The sequence below is a fragment of the Punica granatum genome, chromosome 3 (assembly GCF_007655135.1).
Source record: "Punica granatum isolate Tunisia-2019 chromosome 3, ASM765513v2, whole genome shotgun sequence".
In the NCBI taxonomy this organism is placed as follows: domain Eukaryota; kingdom Viridiplantae; phylum Streptophyta; class Magnoliopsida; order Myrtales; family Lythraceae; genus Punica; species Punica granatum.
In genome coordinates, this window is record NC_045129.1 from 10,305,150 (window position 1) to 10,321,940 (window position 16,791).

Sequence of the window (16,791 nt, forward strand, 5' to 3'; positions counted from 1 at the left end):
ATGTAAACCATGAGATATTTTTGATAATTTTAAAAGTATATGATAGATTTGAAAATAAGGTGAAACCATAAAATATATGAGGTAAAAATCTCTTTTTTCTCTTCCATTGAAGTATTTGTGTTGGGATACATTCAAAATTTGAAAAAAAAAATTGGAAAGTTCAAGCAGGAAAATTCCTGCTTCTCACTCTTCCATTTCAAAATCCCAATTTTTTAAGGTGGTGTTTGATAAATTAAATACTTAAAATTTAAGTACTTAATTAGTTAAAGAAAAAAATGTATAGGAAGAGAGTATGAATGATAAGGGCGAGAAAATTTTTGTGAGGGATAGAGAGTATCAACAAGTGAAAAATGACTTATTTTATTGAGTCAAAATTTTTTACTGACTCGTTAAGTGGATTTTGACTTCATCATTAAGTAGATAATATCATTATCGGTCATCTTTCTCTTTCTCTCTTATTCATTTTCCCATGTAATTAAATTATAATTAACTTTTAAACACTTATTTAATTAAGTTGTAAACAAACCACGACTTATTTAATTAAGTTGCAATAGTCCTAGTTTTGTGCTCGTGTGCCTTTCATCGTGCTCCATGGAAATCCCAGCTCCTGTCTCTTCGACGATCTTCCTATTTTTAAAAGGCTCAAGCTCGATGAGTCTTTCTTCTCTAGCACTCCTCTTTGCAACAGTGGGAGAAGGGAAGGGAATGGTTGCATCTCTTGGGCTTGAAAGCCCAACTCCAGTTTTTGTCTGGGCCAAGGCCCAAATACATTGGGCCATTTACTGTTTCACTTTCACCCCCCTGGGAAAGAATGGGAGGGGGGGAAGGGAACGGCGAATTGGCGTCTTTGAATTCTCCGCAAGCTCGCTTTTTCTTCTTCTTCTGCGAACTGGAAAGTGGCGAGTGAGTGTGGATCAGTGTCAGCTCAGCCATGGCAGCCTCTGCTCCGAGCTCCATCTTCTTCCCTCAGCCTATCAGCCAGTCAAAGGGGCCTCATCTCTCTCCCCTCTCTCTCCCCCTCTCGCGATCTCATCCCCTCTCGTTGAAATCACACCGCCCTTCAAATCTCAGGATCAGATGCTCCTCCAGTGGCGACGGAGACAGCTCCGACATCCCGATTGAGAAGAGTAAGCTGAGCTCTCTTTCTGAATTACCCACTTGTCAGAATGTGATTGGTATTCGTTAATGGGGTTCATAGGTTGTCTTGAAAATGCTCGTTCGGCCGGCCCTATGCGCATAGGAAAGGCAGGAAATTTGTCGGGCATTGCCTATATTTTGCATTACCTATGTTATCTTTTAGTGGCATATTAATCGAGTTCGTTTTGCCTGTTGGCACACTTCCTGCTTTGTGCTTTTCTGGTTGTTCGACCGGAAAATGGAATGATTGGGTGATGAGTTTAGAATGATGAGTAGATGAGGAAGTCAAAATGATGAGTATTGAGTAGTGGAAAGAGATGAATTGCGGGAAAACTTGAGGGAATTATAGAGGAATTTTATTGGAACTTCCGGCGGCGACAGTCGATTGATGATTGCAGGAACATTTAGTAACAATACTTATGATAAGTAACACTGGTTAATATCATTTGTCTTCCTAAGTAATCGTATGTATCGTGCAATCACTTTATTGCTTGCTACTCTGCATTCCTGATAGTGGAATACCTTGTTTTATCGTGATGAGTGGGTAAATAAAAAAAAATGAAGCATTCATCTGAATCATTTCTTGCAGAATATCCGGCATTCCCCACAGTGATGGATATCAATCAGATACGCGAGATTTTGCCTCATAGGTGCGTGATTTGAATGCTAAAGGCACATCAATCCATTCTTTTGTTTGATGGGTTGTGATTATTTTTGGATTGTGTTTTTCTAGGTTTCCGTTTCTCCTAGTTGATAGAGTAATCGAGTACAAACCTGGTGTCTCTGCGGTTGCAATAAAGAATGTCACTATTAATGACAACTTCTTTCCTGGGCATTTTCCTGAGAGGCCCATAATGCCTGGTGTTCTCATGGTTGAGGTAAGGATGCTTGTGAAGATAACTTTTGATCCGTGATTACTGCCCTTGACTTGTTATTCGATAGATGGATTTTCTTTCTAGGAGTTTCTATAGTCCTTGAATCAAAGTTAAGATTGCATAGGGCATTTGCCACTTTAACTTTTGTTAGCTTTTCCCATTCTTCTGATGTATTGAATTACAGCAGCCATAGGGGCAGCATCTCCAATTTCATGGTCTGCAGCGATCAATTTGGATCTGTTCTTCCATGACATGTTATGAAAATTAAGTTGAATGACTTAGCTAATTTCCCATGTTATATTCATTGTGAGATGTGAGAATGTAAGTATACAACTATGTGCGTCCTGAGGCCACTTCCTGTTTTGTCAATAGGTACGGCTAAATAACCTTGTTAAATAAAAGAATAGATAAGCATAAACATCAATGCATGTTCTGGCCAGGATCAATGATGAACTTCTGATGATCAGATGCTTCTAATGAATCTAAGCTCATCTTGGCTTATGCAAGACTCAGAGTTTCCTTGATTTAGTCTCTGCAGCAAGTCAAACATGAATAACTGACATTTAGGCAGTTTTAAGGAGTAGATTTCCAGTATGTTGATACTTTTAAAGCCTATCAGGGAGAAGTTTCCGCGAGATTGATGTTAATGGCCTGTTTCTAAGTATGACATTAATGGTTGGTGCAAATTCAAAGTAACCCTGTAAATAGAGGAGAGAAGGAGGAGTAGACAAGAAATTATGAATGGGTTGAAAGTACTCTTTTCACCAAAATATGAGTGAGAGGGGCATATAAGATGTTTGAGTGCTACTAGAATAATCTTTCTCACAATTTAAACCTAGAAAGGAAGTGGAGAAGTTGAAAGCCGATAAAGAAAATCAAATTACGATGGGTGTTTATTCATCCATTAAGATTTTCCATGGGTAGGCTCCCGAAGGTTAAGGCCTCCAAATCATTCCTCAGGCTAGGAGACAGGTCCCTGATGGAAAGGTGGAAGGAACCTTGAGCACAAGACCTTATTGATTTGATGGTACTAAGTGGAAGGGTCATCTCTCCACGAGAAAAGCTATTTTCAAGAATTGACTTCTTTATAAATCTGAAGGAGGCAATGACTAGGAAATAATACGAGTTATGAAACAAAACTGAATGTTACCATATTGGCAAGACGGGAGTATCGTAAATTTGAAGTAAAATCCAACATTTTAAAAGTATAACCATCTCCTAAGATTGCTTGTATAATAAATAATCCTGAAGATTTTGACTGATCCCTCACTTAATTCCCGGGTTAAGAATTTGCACTATGAGTTATTGTATCATGATTAAAGGGCTTGATGTTCTGGGTATACCGACAGAGACCCTTACGGGATGGTTTGGGCCCTTCCTCTGACCGCGTGCTAAATACTGTAGCATAAAATCTGCCCTGAGCATGTTTATCACGCTCTTGATACTGGAGCACATGTTGCAGACCTGAAGTTTGAGGGGTCTGAAGTTTGAGGAGAAATAAGTTTCAATGAAGATTCATGCGCATCTCCTTGCTTAGGATCATAATTGTTAAATAGGAAGATTGTTTACATTCTTCCATTTTTTTTCCTTCCTTTCTGAGACTTCTGTCTGAAGTTTTGAACTTATTTAGCTGGCACTAACTAGGGAAGTTTTTTTTATTCCAGGCAATGGCTCAGGTAGGTGGAATAGTCATGCTGCAGCCTGAAGTGGGAGGTTCTCGGGAGAACTTCTTCTTTGCAGGAATCGACAAGGTCAGGTTCAGGAAGCCCGTGATTGCTGGAGATACCTTGGTCATGAGGATGACGCTTGTGAAGCTTCAGAAGCGTTTCGGAATCGCTAAGATGGAAGGGAAGGCGTATGTTGGTGGAGAAGTAGTTTGTGAAGGTGAGTTCTTGATGGCCATGGGAAGTGATTGATTTGCAGGTACATTCTTGTTTATCCACAGACTTCAGTTTTGATTGCTTAGTTCAGAGGGAACCTAGGCTTGTTTGTATGGTGATTATGTGACTGAGGGGATGGATTTTTTCTCAAATGACCGGAAATAATAGCTGTTCTAACATCAACATGGTTTGTTCTCACATACGCATAATGCGCCTATCCTTGGTCTCGTTTCATCTTTTCTTCCGTCATAAATTGCTGAAACATACGAAGGATAAACATTTGAGGTGATCAAGCGAAATATGAATTAGGCGGAAAGAGCATAAGGCTAGCCAATGATGACAGACTTGGGGGGCTGTGTTGGAGTCGGTTTCCAAGTTAGGGGCTGTAACGGGGTCTTAGGAAGAATAAATTTTCTCGATGACAGGAGAGTTTCAGGAATCCTTATAATTCGTCAGCCATTATTGTTTTAAACATATCCTTTTTAAGTTTTACTGACTCCATCCATTTCTTTATATAGCATGACAGTTGTTTATTCATAGGAGCAATAATAGAGATGAAATCGAACCTCGAAAAAGCAGAATTGCTATGCCCAAGCTGTTGTGCTGACCTATAAACTGCACAAATTGCGCAATGCTCTAACCCTTGTCAAAGCAGTGCTTTGCAAAAGCCTTGGATTATGGTTCATCCTTCATATTTAAAGTACCGCGCGTGCCTTGTCGACATCATCGTGGGCCCTCCTCCGATGCACATACACGCATCATTTTGGCTTTCTACCACGCTATCACAGCCGTTTTGGTAAATGCCGTGGGACCCGCACCATTGAACGGCTGATATCAATTTGAGGTGAATATACAGTCCGGGCAAGAATTACCGCACACAGTATGGGATTCGGAATCTCGGGAGTGGTACGTGGAGGAAGACGATTGGTGGTTCGCGATTGTATCTGTTTGCTCTAATCGCAGGCCAATGAAAGATCCGGTGAGTGGACATCTACACTTTTAATATCTGCCCATCTTTCTTCTTGTCAATGAGGAGTGGAGAATGGAATCAAATAGCAGTGAGTGAGGGGGAGGCCCCTGCCTCTTTATGAACCCATCATAGAGCCTTTTGTCCATATTGGTCTTATAAGTTGGTAGGGGACATCAATTATTATACACACACACACACACACACACACACAATATCAATAAAGGAAGAAGGGATTATATAAATGGGCATCTCTTTGCCTACAACCATACACGTTGCCTTTGGTGCCATCTTTTTTCTTTCCGATTCTTGATTGTACGGTTAAAATCGATTGCTATCTGCTTATCTGGCTTGCCAGTCTCTCTCACATAGTGTTTCGGGTCTTGCCCGGTGTGTTGATTCGTGACTCTGCTGGGCATGGCATTTCATTTTCCTTTGACAGCAGAGCGTGATATGTGGGGTTTCACTATGCTCTTAAAAGACATAGGTTTGAGATGTTTGGTTGGTTTGTTTATAAAAATTAGTATTTTGAAGGATTCGAATTCGAGGTATATACACAAGTAATAATCTCGGGGTCGATTTATGTTTAGGGCCTCTGGAAGAAGTTCCTTGAACGCCGTAACACGCGAATGGTACAATGAAATATTGCAGATCATCGCTTGAATGGAAATAGCAGCAAAAGATGGGGATCTCTAGATATGCTTCTGGAGACCCTAAAAGAGACTATCGTGCTCCCTACGGACCGCAGTGACGGGACATAAATTGGATTTGCGGCCTCAGGAGACCGGATGTGATGCAGGCACCATCTTCCTCACCGAACCTCCCGTGCCACTTCCCGCTATTGAGTTAAATCAACTTTTTGATGAGCTTCGACACACTTTAGACAAAACTTTTGCATCTTCAAAGGATCATCCACCATGAAATCACATTCCATTTCCTCCCAAATGAGAAGAAAAATATGATGCGAATTCAATATAACTGTGGGGTCGTTCGTCTTTTTCCTTTGCTAGTACCTTTTGCATACGTTGTGTTTCGAATTTGTGAGGACTTGTGGGGTGCTAAGATATTCAATCCTCAAAAGGTGGGGTGGACATTTTTATAAATATTCCTAATTTGGGGGACTTGACAGCTAAATAAAGTTTGAGCCCTTTATCTTTTTCTCTAGGGTTAATAACCAAAAAAAAAATATTCACATTTTAATATTTCTTGCACGAATTTTTTTTCTTAACCTAAAAATGCACAAACTTTAGATTTGATAACAATTCTAGCACGTTATCAAAGTTTCCGTTAATTTGAACGGAATCGAGGCAACAGAGGGCGCCGACGACCCCAATCGGGGTATTAGACTCTGTTAGTTTAGCCGAATGGAATTGAAGTTGCAATTGAATGGCTAAAAGGCTAAATTGGTTGAGTTGACTTCAGATTGTGTTCGGGGGTTTTAATTGATTAATCAATTAGGAGGCTGAATTGAATCGGTGGCCGAAAGGCTTTTTAGGATTTTATTTAAGGCTAGATTTTTAATTTTTAGTTGATGGGAGGAGTGGCAGCGGAAGGAGAGAGGCGGGTCGGTGACAGCTTGATGGGAAGGCATCGGAGAGCCGGAGATGGGAGGCGTGGCCGCAGGGAGGACAGGCGCGGGTTGGCAGCGGCTTGAATCAATTGAATGTTGAATGTTGAATCCATTAAAGGCGGAGGCAATCCCAAGCGGAATCGATTGAATGTTGAATTTTTCTTATTTGATTTGCAATTTTGCAGGGTGTTCTGTGTTTTTTGAAGGCGAAAGTTCAATAAGAGGACGATGGAGCTAAATAGCTTCTTTTTTTTTCCTGAAAAATATAAACTTGTTATTTGATGTATTGAACTGGTCAATTGGGTTCGATTTAATGTTGAACCAGATTTGACTCGTCCACAGGCGCAATTGTGCGTCGTCGAGAAGATGCATTGTAAAAAATATCGAAAGTTAAAAATTGAGAAGTGGATATTTAAGTAGAAAGAATTTGGACATGCGTAGAGTTTAGATCTTACATAATCTGATCTAATAGTTAAAAAAAAAAATTCACAGTGATTATTTTTCCAGCCAATCGTGATAATATCACCCATTGCATATAGGTTGGAGTGTTATGATGATGCTTATTTTCATTTATGCATTGGTAAGGATCTACGAATACCAAGTCATAAGATTGAAACACCAAGCTCCAATTAAGAATCATTACAAAAATTAATTGAAAAGAAATTGTAAATAAAATAAAAGAAAAGAATTTTTTTTAAAATAAAGAACAAATGGTGAAAGGGACTGGGAGTGGGGAAGGGGTTACCACCTGGAAATGAGAAGTATGCCATGATGTTGAGGGTGGCCCCCCTGTTAGTGACGCAATTTCTTTTTTTTGCTCGAATTGTTAGTGACGCAATTGCCTACTTTGATTGGTTATTATATTATAGGATTAATTACACTAATGATCCAAAAAATTTTAATAATGTATCAGGTTGATTTAAAAAGTTTTTTTTGCTACTTGATAGTATAAAATGTTTTAAAATTGTAATATAATAGTACAAACCGTCATCTTGCCATTGACGCCGTCAAGCCGTCCTTTATAAGATTATAAATTTTACATTATCATGTAACTTACGTAAAACATTTTGTACTATTAAGTTACAACTTCAAAACATTTTGCACCATCATGTAACGTTCCACAAAAATCGGTTTTGCACCATCAGCGTCGGCTTGATGGCGTCAATGGCGAGATGACGGTTTGTACTATCATATTACAACTTTGAAACATTTAGATCAACATGATACATTATTAAAACTTTTTGAATCACCAGTATAATTTACTATATATTATATCATATTATTTTAGGACCCTCTTAATAAGACCAATAGTTAAAAGAAAATTACATGTTTGTTGCTTGACATTATTTTTTTGCCCACTAAGAAACAATTGATGTAAGACACACTAATTCGGGCCCCGGAAATCGACACAAAGCTTACATCGAGAACAACTCATCTCATGCATACAACAGGCTCTATCCGTCGACCTCGATCTCGACCGAGTCATTGTTGCTATTCGAGGAAGCTCGAGACTCAATAAGGTGTACGTGGAGCAAACGGTACCATACGATTGGTGTCCGAGGATTATCGATTTTGTGCTGAGACAGTATATTCCTATTGTCATTCAAAATAATATTAATTTGTCCCAAGTAATAATTTTATGAGTCAGATATCTCTTGCATTGATTTTAATAGTAATAACTAGGCGAAATTACAGACTTTGGGATTCATGCCAACAAAAAGTAATAGACAATATGATGGGTGAATCGGTTGGAGAAAGTTAAGATCTTTTTCGTAGTTTAATATGTGATGGCAAATACTTACAGAAAAAAGTGTGACAATAATAGCGCAGGAAGAGTCAGATTCGATTTACCTTTTGGTGAGAAAAAATAATTAGCACGCACACCTAAAAATGCGTGAATTATTTACCCATGATGATATATAATTAGTAATTTAAATTAAATGTCAGTTTGAACTAGTGGCTGCAATTTGTGGTGGGATCTTCCACACGGATATCGACCCGAGACACTATGCTACTATACTCTGTCTTACAACAGAGTGGAATTTTATCCCGGATTCAGGACAAGGAGCAACCTTTGTTTTCGATTCCCAGTATCGACTGAGGTCCATGATGAAATGAAGTTAGCAGGTCGTGAGCCGATTTTACGGTTTCAAGATCGCATATGACAATTGAACGTATCTTCATTGATGTGTTTTTTCACTATTTCTCTTTGTCGTTTGCCCAAGAATGATCCGTTTTATTTCGCTCTTGTAATATCCGATTAGACGATTTCTTTGGTATTCGGTTTTATTTGTGGACATTTAATGGAATTTACTTAACATTTTGGGAAACAAAAATTAAATTGGTGTCAGCAGGGCTAATTAATGCCCTGAGAATTGGGAAAAAAGCAATTTTATTTTAATGAAAAGGACGAAACACCGAGGAAAAGTGAAATGACGTTGGTGGTTCCCTCGCATTTCCCACTCACAAATTTACCTTTCCTTGTACTGTGTTTCTCTATAGATTCATCCGATTCTTCCATGTCTCCGTTTGCTTAATTTGCTCTCCTAAATAAATTTATGGTAGGAAACAATCGCATTTTATACGATCGATTCCATTCCATTAATTTCTATCCATGCCTAGCAATCATGCACTAAAGAAAAATCCTCGAAATTCGACAAAAAAAATGCCATTAGATTTCAATTCACGAGAGATTAGGGCTTCGTTTAGGAACAGAATTTAATTTTAGAATCGTGATTTTGATTTTAACTCTACCCACTACACAACAAAAACACACGTTTTCCAAGTCAAATTTATAATATAATCTCATTTGTCTTTTTCCAGAATCAAAATCAAAATCAAAATCAAACTCTATTTCCAAACGCACCCTAGACTGTTGAATCTTATTTGCCATGCAATGCAAGATTCATAGAATTCGAATTGTACGCTTTTATCTTTTTGCGTCAAAAGTGGAGACGAGAATCTCAAAATAGATCAGATGTCGTGAGCATTTCTCAGGTAACTCGAATCCACATGAAGTTTTCTTCGCTTTATTGGGGAAAAAAAAAGTTGTTGATAAGAAGCTCCATGTTGAAGGGTAATTCATCACGTCAAACAAGATATGGAAGCTGGATAGCGAGACCAGCGGGCAAGTGAGGACCCTTGCCCACTCGCCAGTGTTTTTTCTTTCCCATTTTTTTTTCCTTTTGTGAATTTCAAAATTTTCCTATTTTTATTTTTAAATTTCACATTTTTCCAATGCTTTTAAACCCCACCTACCTAGATAAGGTAATTACTAATTTGATTAACCCGTTAAATCAAATGATATGATTATTATGGTCGGACAAATTATTTTTAGAATTTTTGTTCCTGATTTTCATCTAGAAAAGTTAGAAAAAATTTCATATAAAAATAGATTGCGAGTTGGGAAATATTTTCTCAGTCTCAAGTTTTTAATTTTCTCTTTAATTTCAGCATTTTTTCAATTTATCCCTTTTGTCTAGTATTTTTAATTTTGACCCAACAAAGGAGCATGTAACCGGACAAAGTATCTAGAAAAAAATCTGCTTAGGAGGACGGTCAGCTCTGGCGAGCCATCGTCGGCCCTTCCTCTCTTCCGATGGTTTCCTTTTCTAGGTTTTATTTATTTAGTTATTTATATTTTAAAAATAATATAAAAGCCATATCTCCATATAAGTTGCCATGTACACGTAAGTTGCCATTTCATAAAAATTAAGGGGTTATTGTCATATTTTTAAAAAAACAGGGGATGTATACGTCACTTTACTAAATTGTAAAAAGTGTAAGTGAAATTTGTCCTTTTTGAATTTGATCAAATCTCTAATGATCGTTCTACCGGAAAAAAAAAAAAGTCTAAAGATCGAACAGCAACAACGTGTGGGCCAATGGCCTAGGATAATAAGTTGTACACATTTCCTTTCAATGCTTGCTCTTAGAGCTTATGTAACATATCATATATTGATAATAATGCTCGAGATTGTGTTGTTTCACTGTTTGCGATTTAGAGGACGATGTTATCATAAGCTATACATATAATAACAGACTCTTTCGCTAATCTCTTGCGCTGCTACCTCACTAAATTGAAACATTGCACGAAGCTACGTTATCATTTTACGGGGCCTCTCACAAACCATATTATCATATTAATTATGCAGATATTATATTAAGGAAAATATATCAAATTTCTTAGTAAAACTTAATCATGGTAAATTTTTACATTTGATATTTTTTTTAATTATTTTAATCTTACATTATAGGGAATTATTATATTTGGTATATAATTTTTAAGTATTTTAAATTCTACATAAATGCTTAAAAATTCTAATAAAAATATATAGTACTGTATCAACATATTCTTATTCCAATTATATGTATTATTATAGAATTCTAAATATTATATTTTGTTTTATTAAATTTAGAATCTTTTCTTTGGTATACTATATATTTGTGTTTCTTCTTTTAATTTCATCACAACTACTGTGGCATCCAATCTATTTTTGTTTATCAAATATGAAGAGGAATACTCCTAGCTATAAAATTTTACATCATCTCATAATGCTTTGAGACTTATGTGGTTATGAAAATTTTAATTATGTTTTTCTTTATCTTATAACTTTCTTCTGGTAGAAGATTTTTTTTTCTTATTTTAGTATTTCCGACGCAATGATATGTTGTGAGTTATATGAATCACAAATCTCAAGAATTCATAGAACTCATTATTGTTCTGTTTTCTAATTTTTAATTTGCTATACCAATATTATGTCTGTAGGACTCATTATTAATTTACATTCAATTTTCATAAGAAGGATTATAACAGAAAAGACAATTTCTTGATTTTATATATTTTCCTCTTGTGTTATTAAAACTTTCAAATTTTAAAATATTTTATAGATATTTCGACATTTAATACGATATCAATTATTTTATTAAGATGAAGAGATATATTCTTTTATATTTTGTAGAAAATAATTACCGTTGGGTAGTATTTTTGCATTATTAATTTCTTTTTCTTTTGTGTGAACTTTGGTATCCAGAAGCCCAATTGAGTCCCAACTAATCCAGTCAAGTCGGATCGGTCTATTAAGTGGTAAAGCTCTCACAGTATAAATTTTCTGCATTCACAAGAACTCGAACTCGAGACCTTACTTAAGTGGAACAAGCGCCGAACTGCTTGAACCAACTCCCGTTGGTGCATTATTAAATTCTTTGATATTGAGTATTCAAAGGATACATAAACTATTTCACAAATAATTTCCTCATTTATAATGTGATATGATATGAAATACTGAAAGATATAGATGTTGAATGCATTAAGCTGATGATTATTTCACTAATATAGGTTTTCCTGCATATTGTATTGCTTTGGAAATTTTTATTTTGGTAGCGTATATATAATAGTGGTGATATCCTAGACATATATATGTTAAGAATTTGAGATTTTAAATATATATAATGTTAATGATATACGAATTTGAATATTTAAGCTCCTAAGGTATATGATAAGAAATCGACGAAATCAGGTCCAACGTGCAATATCCACAAGCACAAACTGAATTATATCGACATGAATAACGATCACTATCAATATTATAGTATAATTATTTCCAATTTTAGTGGACAACTTTCTATATTACTTTATAACTTTTTTATATTACTTATTATTAAGAACAAATTACAATTATTGACCATGTAACGTGCAAGTTTTCATCTAGTTTTTGTTAATATCCGAGTTTTAACTGTTGTTTATCACGTGTTATGAACCAAAAGCCTCCGTTCACTTAATCTAAGAGAGAAGAATAATTACAATGAAACCCATTTTACTAAATAAGAACAATTCTCCCCAGGAATAATTCTCCCAAGGAAGAATAGGTAATTTGCTTTGCCATTAAAATTCGGTGCCTCTTCACAGACATTGAGCTTTGCTCTGTTCACTTTGATCGACTTCGATCGGTACCAGCAATCTCCCGGGGAATCAAATAACTTTTCTGATTGGCGTGCTAATTAAATCGGGAGTCAGTAGAGTCACTGACTTAATTGCTTGGTTGTGATTGAGCAATTGTTAGTCTGCTTATTGTAAGTCCATCTCTATCAGTGACATTTTTTTATAATATTGAGAGAAGAAAATATTAATAGAGATAGGTTTTGATGGTTTTTTCTTTGAATATAAACATATAAAAGAGTGGATAGGCTCATTACATTAAAAAAATGAAAAAGAATGATTGAAGTAATTGAGCGTGATAGCCGAATGAATCGAAAGATCCATGTTTGGTTCCGGAGGGGATTATGGATTTTTGTTTTATAAGTTAAAAAAAAGGAGTTCCATAATGGATGTTTTGAAATGCATCGAAAGATAATCTGCCTCTGTTAAGTGATTTAATTATTAGATAATCGAATGCAGAGGATCTTAAACACTAATCAAGATTCAGAAGAATTACGTGAGGGGTCGATTGCTTGTTTACAGAAAGTGGGAACTGGAAAAAGAAAATTATCTAAAGGGCATCGATGTGTACATAACTTATAAACTTAATTATTTTTGAGAAAAAAGAAAAAGCAAAGAGAAAAAGAAAAAGAAACAACGACGAAGAAAGATCCTACTGAGACTGAGACCTACAATCTTTCATAGAACTCGGTGTACGTCCCTTTTTTTTTTTTTTCTTTCCATATTCCACTTGATTCACCTCAGTAGAATAAGATCAGCACGTATGGAAAAAAAAAATTTTAAAAATAATTATTGGATCAGCAGTATAAATGTGGTGCCGCAAGCAACGGCCCAGATTCGCTCTCTTCCACCATTTATCATCACTTCACTTCCCTTCTCTCCCCTCCCCCTCCCCCCAAAAGTCCCAAAGTCTGATTTTGTGTCTAAATCTTCATTAAGTAGAAGTAAGAAACTGAGACCCAACAATCACATATATAATCAAACCATCAGCCATGTTGCTCGGGAAGCGCCCTCGCCCTCCGATGAGGAGAACGGCGAGCATGACAGGGATCACCGTGGATATCGGCCCCCAAGAATCGTCTGAGGACGGCCTTCTCCACGTCTCCGGGGCATCTAATCCGGGGGAACACGTTGCAGCGTCGACTCACGATCATCGCAACTTCATCCCAGCCATTACGACTGCGGGTAACAGTACTACTGGGAACCGTTGGTACGACTACGACCAAAACCATTTGGCTGCCCCTGCCATGGTCTCGCCTAGGAGAAACCCCTACGGGACAACGACGGAGTACATGGAGACAGCTCAGTTCTTGCGGATTTGCGGGCTCTGCCAGCGCCAGTTGGTTCCGGGCCGGGACATATATATGTACAGGTACACATATGCATACCAGTAAAGCACTAATAATCGAGCGTTTCATGCCACGCGACTGAATACTTGCTAGGAAGCTCGTACATCTTATGGTCGGACCAATATGAATAGTAGTGACATGTCGTCCGGATGTCGAGTTAGATGTGTAATTTTTCATTTTCATCACATAATTACATTGTAGTTAGTTAATTTATATTGTTTGCGTTTGTGATATTATTACTTGGTCAATAATTAATATATATGAATGAACTTAAATTTAATTGTGCAGGGGAGACACAGCATTTTGTAGTCTAGAGTGCAGGGAGCAGCGAATGAAGCAAGACGAGAGAAAAGAAAAGCGCACTTCCAGCACAGTTGCTTCAGTTTCCAAATGACAACATATCTTAGGAGCTTATGAAATTCGAGACCGAGGCATGTCTAGATGGCTGGAATTATTTCACCGACTTAAGGGCGATTTAGGTTATTGATTAATCTGGGGATCAATAATTCCCCCTGTCATTATTGGGGTCCTATTTCAGACGACTACGGACTTCTCGGGACAAATAGAGAGTGTCCCTGTTCCATTCCTGCTCGGGCATTTGTTTATGGAAGGTAATACAAATGTATCAGTCAGACACTTCTGTAGGGACCGATGTGTCGAAGTGGTACGGCAAGTCCGGATGGAGTTATAATTAATGTATGAAATCAAATTGGTAATTAGAAAGCCATAAGAGGGGCTATGGCTCTGTAAGAAGCTGGCAATTATTGTACATATCTTGAACTCTCTGAATAGGAATGTGCCTAGCTAAGCTACTGCTTGTGTACAATTATTAGTAGGAGATGGAATTAACCAGACTCCAGTCTCCTAAAAATTAATGAATTATTACCCAAAAGTTTTTTGATGGTTTTATTTATCTTCAATATATATTATATATCCTCTAAGTTTCGTGGCAAAAGAATTTTCAAATCAGTTTCGTCTAATAAAAAAAAAAATTCGTGCTTCACATATTTTTAACTTGTGCTTCAAGACAGAGTATGTTCAAGTACGTCAATTCCGTAGATCAATGACATATATAATAAAAGATTTTTTTTTTCCCATAGATGACTTTGAATCAATCATCAAATATCTAGTTGATCAAATTGTTTATTTTGATTGCTCCATGTCCGACATCATGTTCGATAATTACATTCATTTAACAATTAATTTCTAATTAAATTAAATTACTCCATTTAAGAAATCAATGTGAAAGCCTACATATAAAAAAGTATGTGTATATATATATATATATAAATTGGAAAAAAGTGATGCAGATATTTCCATCAATCCACGTAATTAGTAGCATTACTGTGGAAAAACAATTATTATTTCTAGTGATTTTGGAGAACTCCGTCATCACCACTGCTTTTAATTTTCTATTTCTTCCAAGACTTTGGAAAACGACATTTGCAAGTCCCAAAACGCAGTGGTCCCTCCACTCAATTCGTAGTTTACATCCCTCACACCTTGACGCCATTGAATCCCCACTAACCCTAATAATTAATTCACCATAGATTCTGTGTGTTTTTGGCCTTGGCTTACTTCTCCTTGAGAATCCAATTATATGTCTTCTTTTACCAATTAAGGAGAGGCTTTTGGAACATTTGTGATGGGAGCGCACCCGGCCGGGCGCAAATAATATAGTCCTGCTCCCGCTTGTATGTTTGTATACAGTACTATGTACGGAAATTTTTTTGGGTATCGAGTTATATCTGAATCTCGAGAAGTAGATAAATTTATGTGCCTATGTATTGTTTTAATTGCTCATGTCGTCTCAGAGACACCATGAATTATACTATTGAGCTTTCTTCCGCGGAAAGAAGCATAATTATAGGGAAATTCAATCCCGTGAATCATTTAAAATTAATAATAATTATAAACAGAAAGTAGTAAAATTTGTAAATTATATTTATATTAAAAAAATATACATTTAAGGTGATCCTTTCTCCTAGTAATTTGTAAATGAGAATAACAAATTAGATTCCTAAGTTTAATATTGGCAAAATCACTGCCAGCAAAACCACATGCTTAGAGGATTATACCAATAAAAATAGTTCATCTAATGTGAGGGAGTTTCTTCCTTTTCGAATCATCTCGAGGTCTAATATTCTTGGGAATTGAAATTAACACTCATTTATCCATTTGCTTCAACCTGATCGTTAGCGTTTTTTCATGCTACGTGATAAAGCAAAATCATTGAAAGATAGGGAGAAATGTAGAAGAAAATGATTCCTCCAGTGTGCTAGGTCCAGATTCCCCGTTTGAATTACTTGAAAAAAGATTAGGCACTTTTTTTATTTTATTTTAAAAACAGGAATATTGAATGAAATTAATTTCCACTACATGTTTCAATAGCTTTTCAAACAAGACTGTATTTCTTAAAAAAGAAAAAAAGAAAAAGAAAAAGAAACTGGACTGCATTTAAACCACCAGTGAGGAAAAGGATGAGCCAGAATCCTTGCGGTGAAATTAGGGTTTCCTCTCACTTTCAGACAATCAATTGTTGTAATAGGATGTATAACAAATATCCTTACATCATATGTTTCCTTTTCTTCTTTTTTTTTTGTCATAATTGGCAAAATTTTTCCTACAAAACAAATGGCAAAAGTTCTATTAAACTTCGGATTGTGGCAAATTCTATAATGAAACCCCAGCTTGTGTTTTAAGGGGAAACGCTAATTTTTTCTAATTCTTTTAATATTAAAGATAACGGTTTGGCCCATAAATCTTTCGACGATGTCACAAATTCATCGGGTCACATGTAAAGTATAATAAAATTAGAGGGTTGCTTATGTGTCGATGGCGTGTCGTTGACGTATATATAAATTAAAAGCTGCTTACATGTCGATGACCTGTCGCTAACGTATTCGGCTTATATTAGATAGTTTTCTTTAAAAATCAATTTTTATGGTCCGATTCGGTGACTTGTCGATGATAGGTGACGTGTCGGAATGTGATTGTCATATGTTGAAGGAAGATTCAAGAACAATGGTATAATATTATAGGTAAAAATTGTAAAATAAAAATATAAAGAATTAA

General features: G+C 36.3%; 2 protein-coding genes across 2 annotated transcripts; both read left to right on the forward strand.

The window, feature by feature from the left end:
• The first annotated feature begins 810 nt into the window (after positions 1 to 810).
• Positions 811 to 4,094, forward strand: LOC116201930 (3-hydroxyacyl-[acyl-carrier-protein] dehydratase FabZ-like). The gene is made up of 4 exons (XM_031533394.1): positions 811 to 1,127; positions 1,727 to 1,787; positions 1,871 to 2,015; positions 3,677 to 4,094. The coding sequence occupies exons 1-4, from the start codon at positions 932 to 934 to the stop codon at positions 3,926 to 3,928; spliced, it is 654 nt and encodes a 217-aa protein (XP_031389254.1). The 5' UTR covers positions 811 to 931; the 3' UTR covers positions 3,929 to 4,094.
• A 9,109-nt stretch (positions 4,095 to 13,203) lies between these two features.
• On the forward strand, positions 13,204 to 14,622 carry LOC116198671 (FCS-Like Zinc finger 6-like). The gene is made up of 2 exons (XM_031528883.1): positions 13,204 to 13,739; positions 14,005 to 14,622. Exons 1-2 carry the CDS (start codon positions 13,360 to 13,362, stop codon positions 14,108 to 14,110), a joined length of 486 nt encoding a protein of 161 aa, XP_031384743.1. The 5' UTR covers positions 13,204 to 13,359; the 3' UTR covers positions 14,111 to 14,622.
• The last annotated feature ends 2,169 nt before the right edge of the window (positions 14,623 to 16,791 follow it).

Excerpts from the sequence above, each read along its gene's own strand:
- LOC116198671 (XM_031528883.1), top strand. The coding sequence starts at position 13,360 with ATGTTGCTCGGGAAGCGCCCTCGCCCTCCGATGAGGAGAACGGCGAGC. Across the intron at positions 13,740-14,004 it reads CGGGACATATATATGTACAG|GGGAGACACAGCATTTTGTA; the intron begins GTACACATATGC and ends TTAATTGTGCAG.
- LOC116201930 (XM_031533394.1), top strand. The coding sequence starts at position 932 with ATGGCAGCCTCTGCTCCGAGCTCCATCTTCTTCCCTCAGCCTATCAGC. Across the intron at positions 1,128-1,726 it reads CGACATCCCGATTGAGAAGA|AATATCCGGCATTCCCCACA; the intron begins GTAAGCTGAGCT and ends CATTTCTTGCAG. Across the intron at positions 1,788-1,870 it reads CGCGAGATTTTGCCTCATAG|GTTTCCGTTTCTCCTAGTTG; the intron begins GTGCGTGATTTG and ends GTGTTTTTCTAG.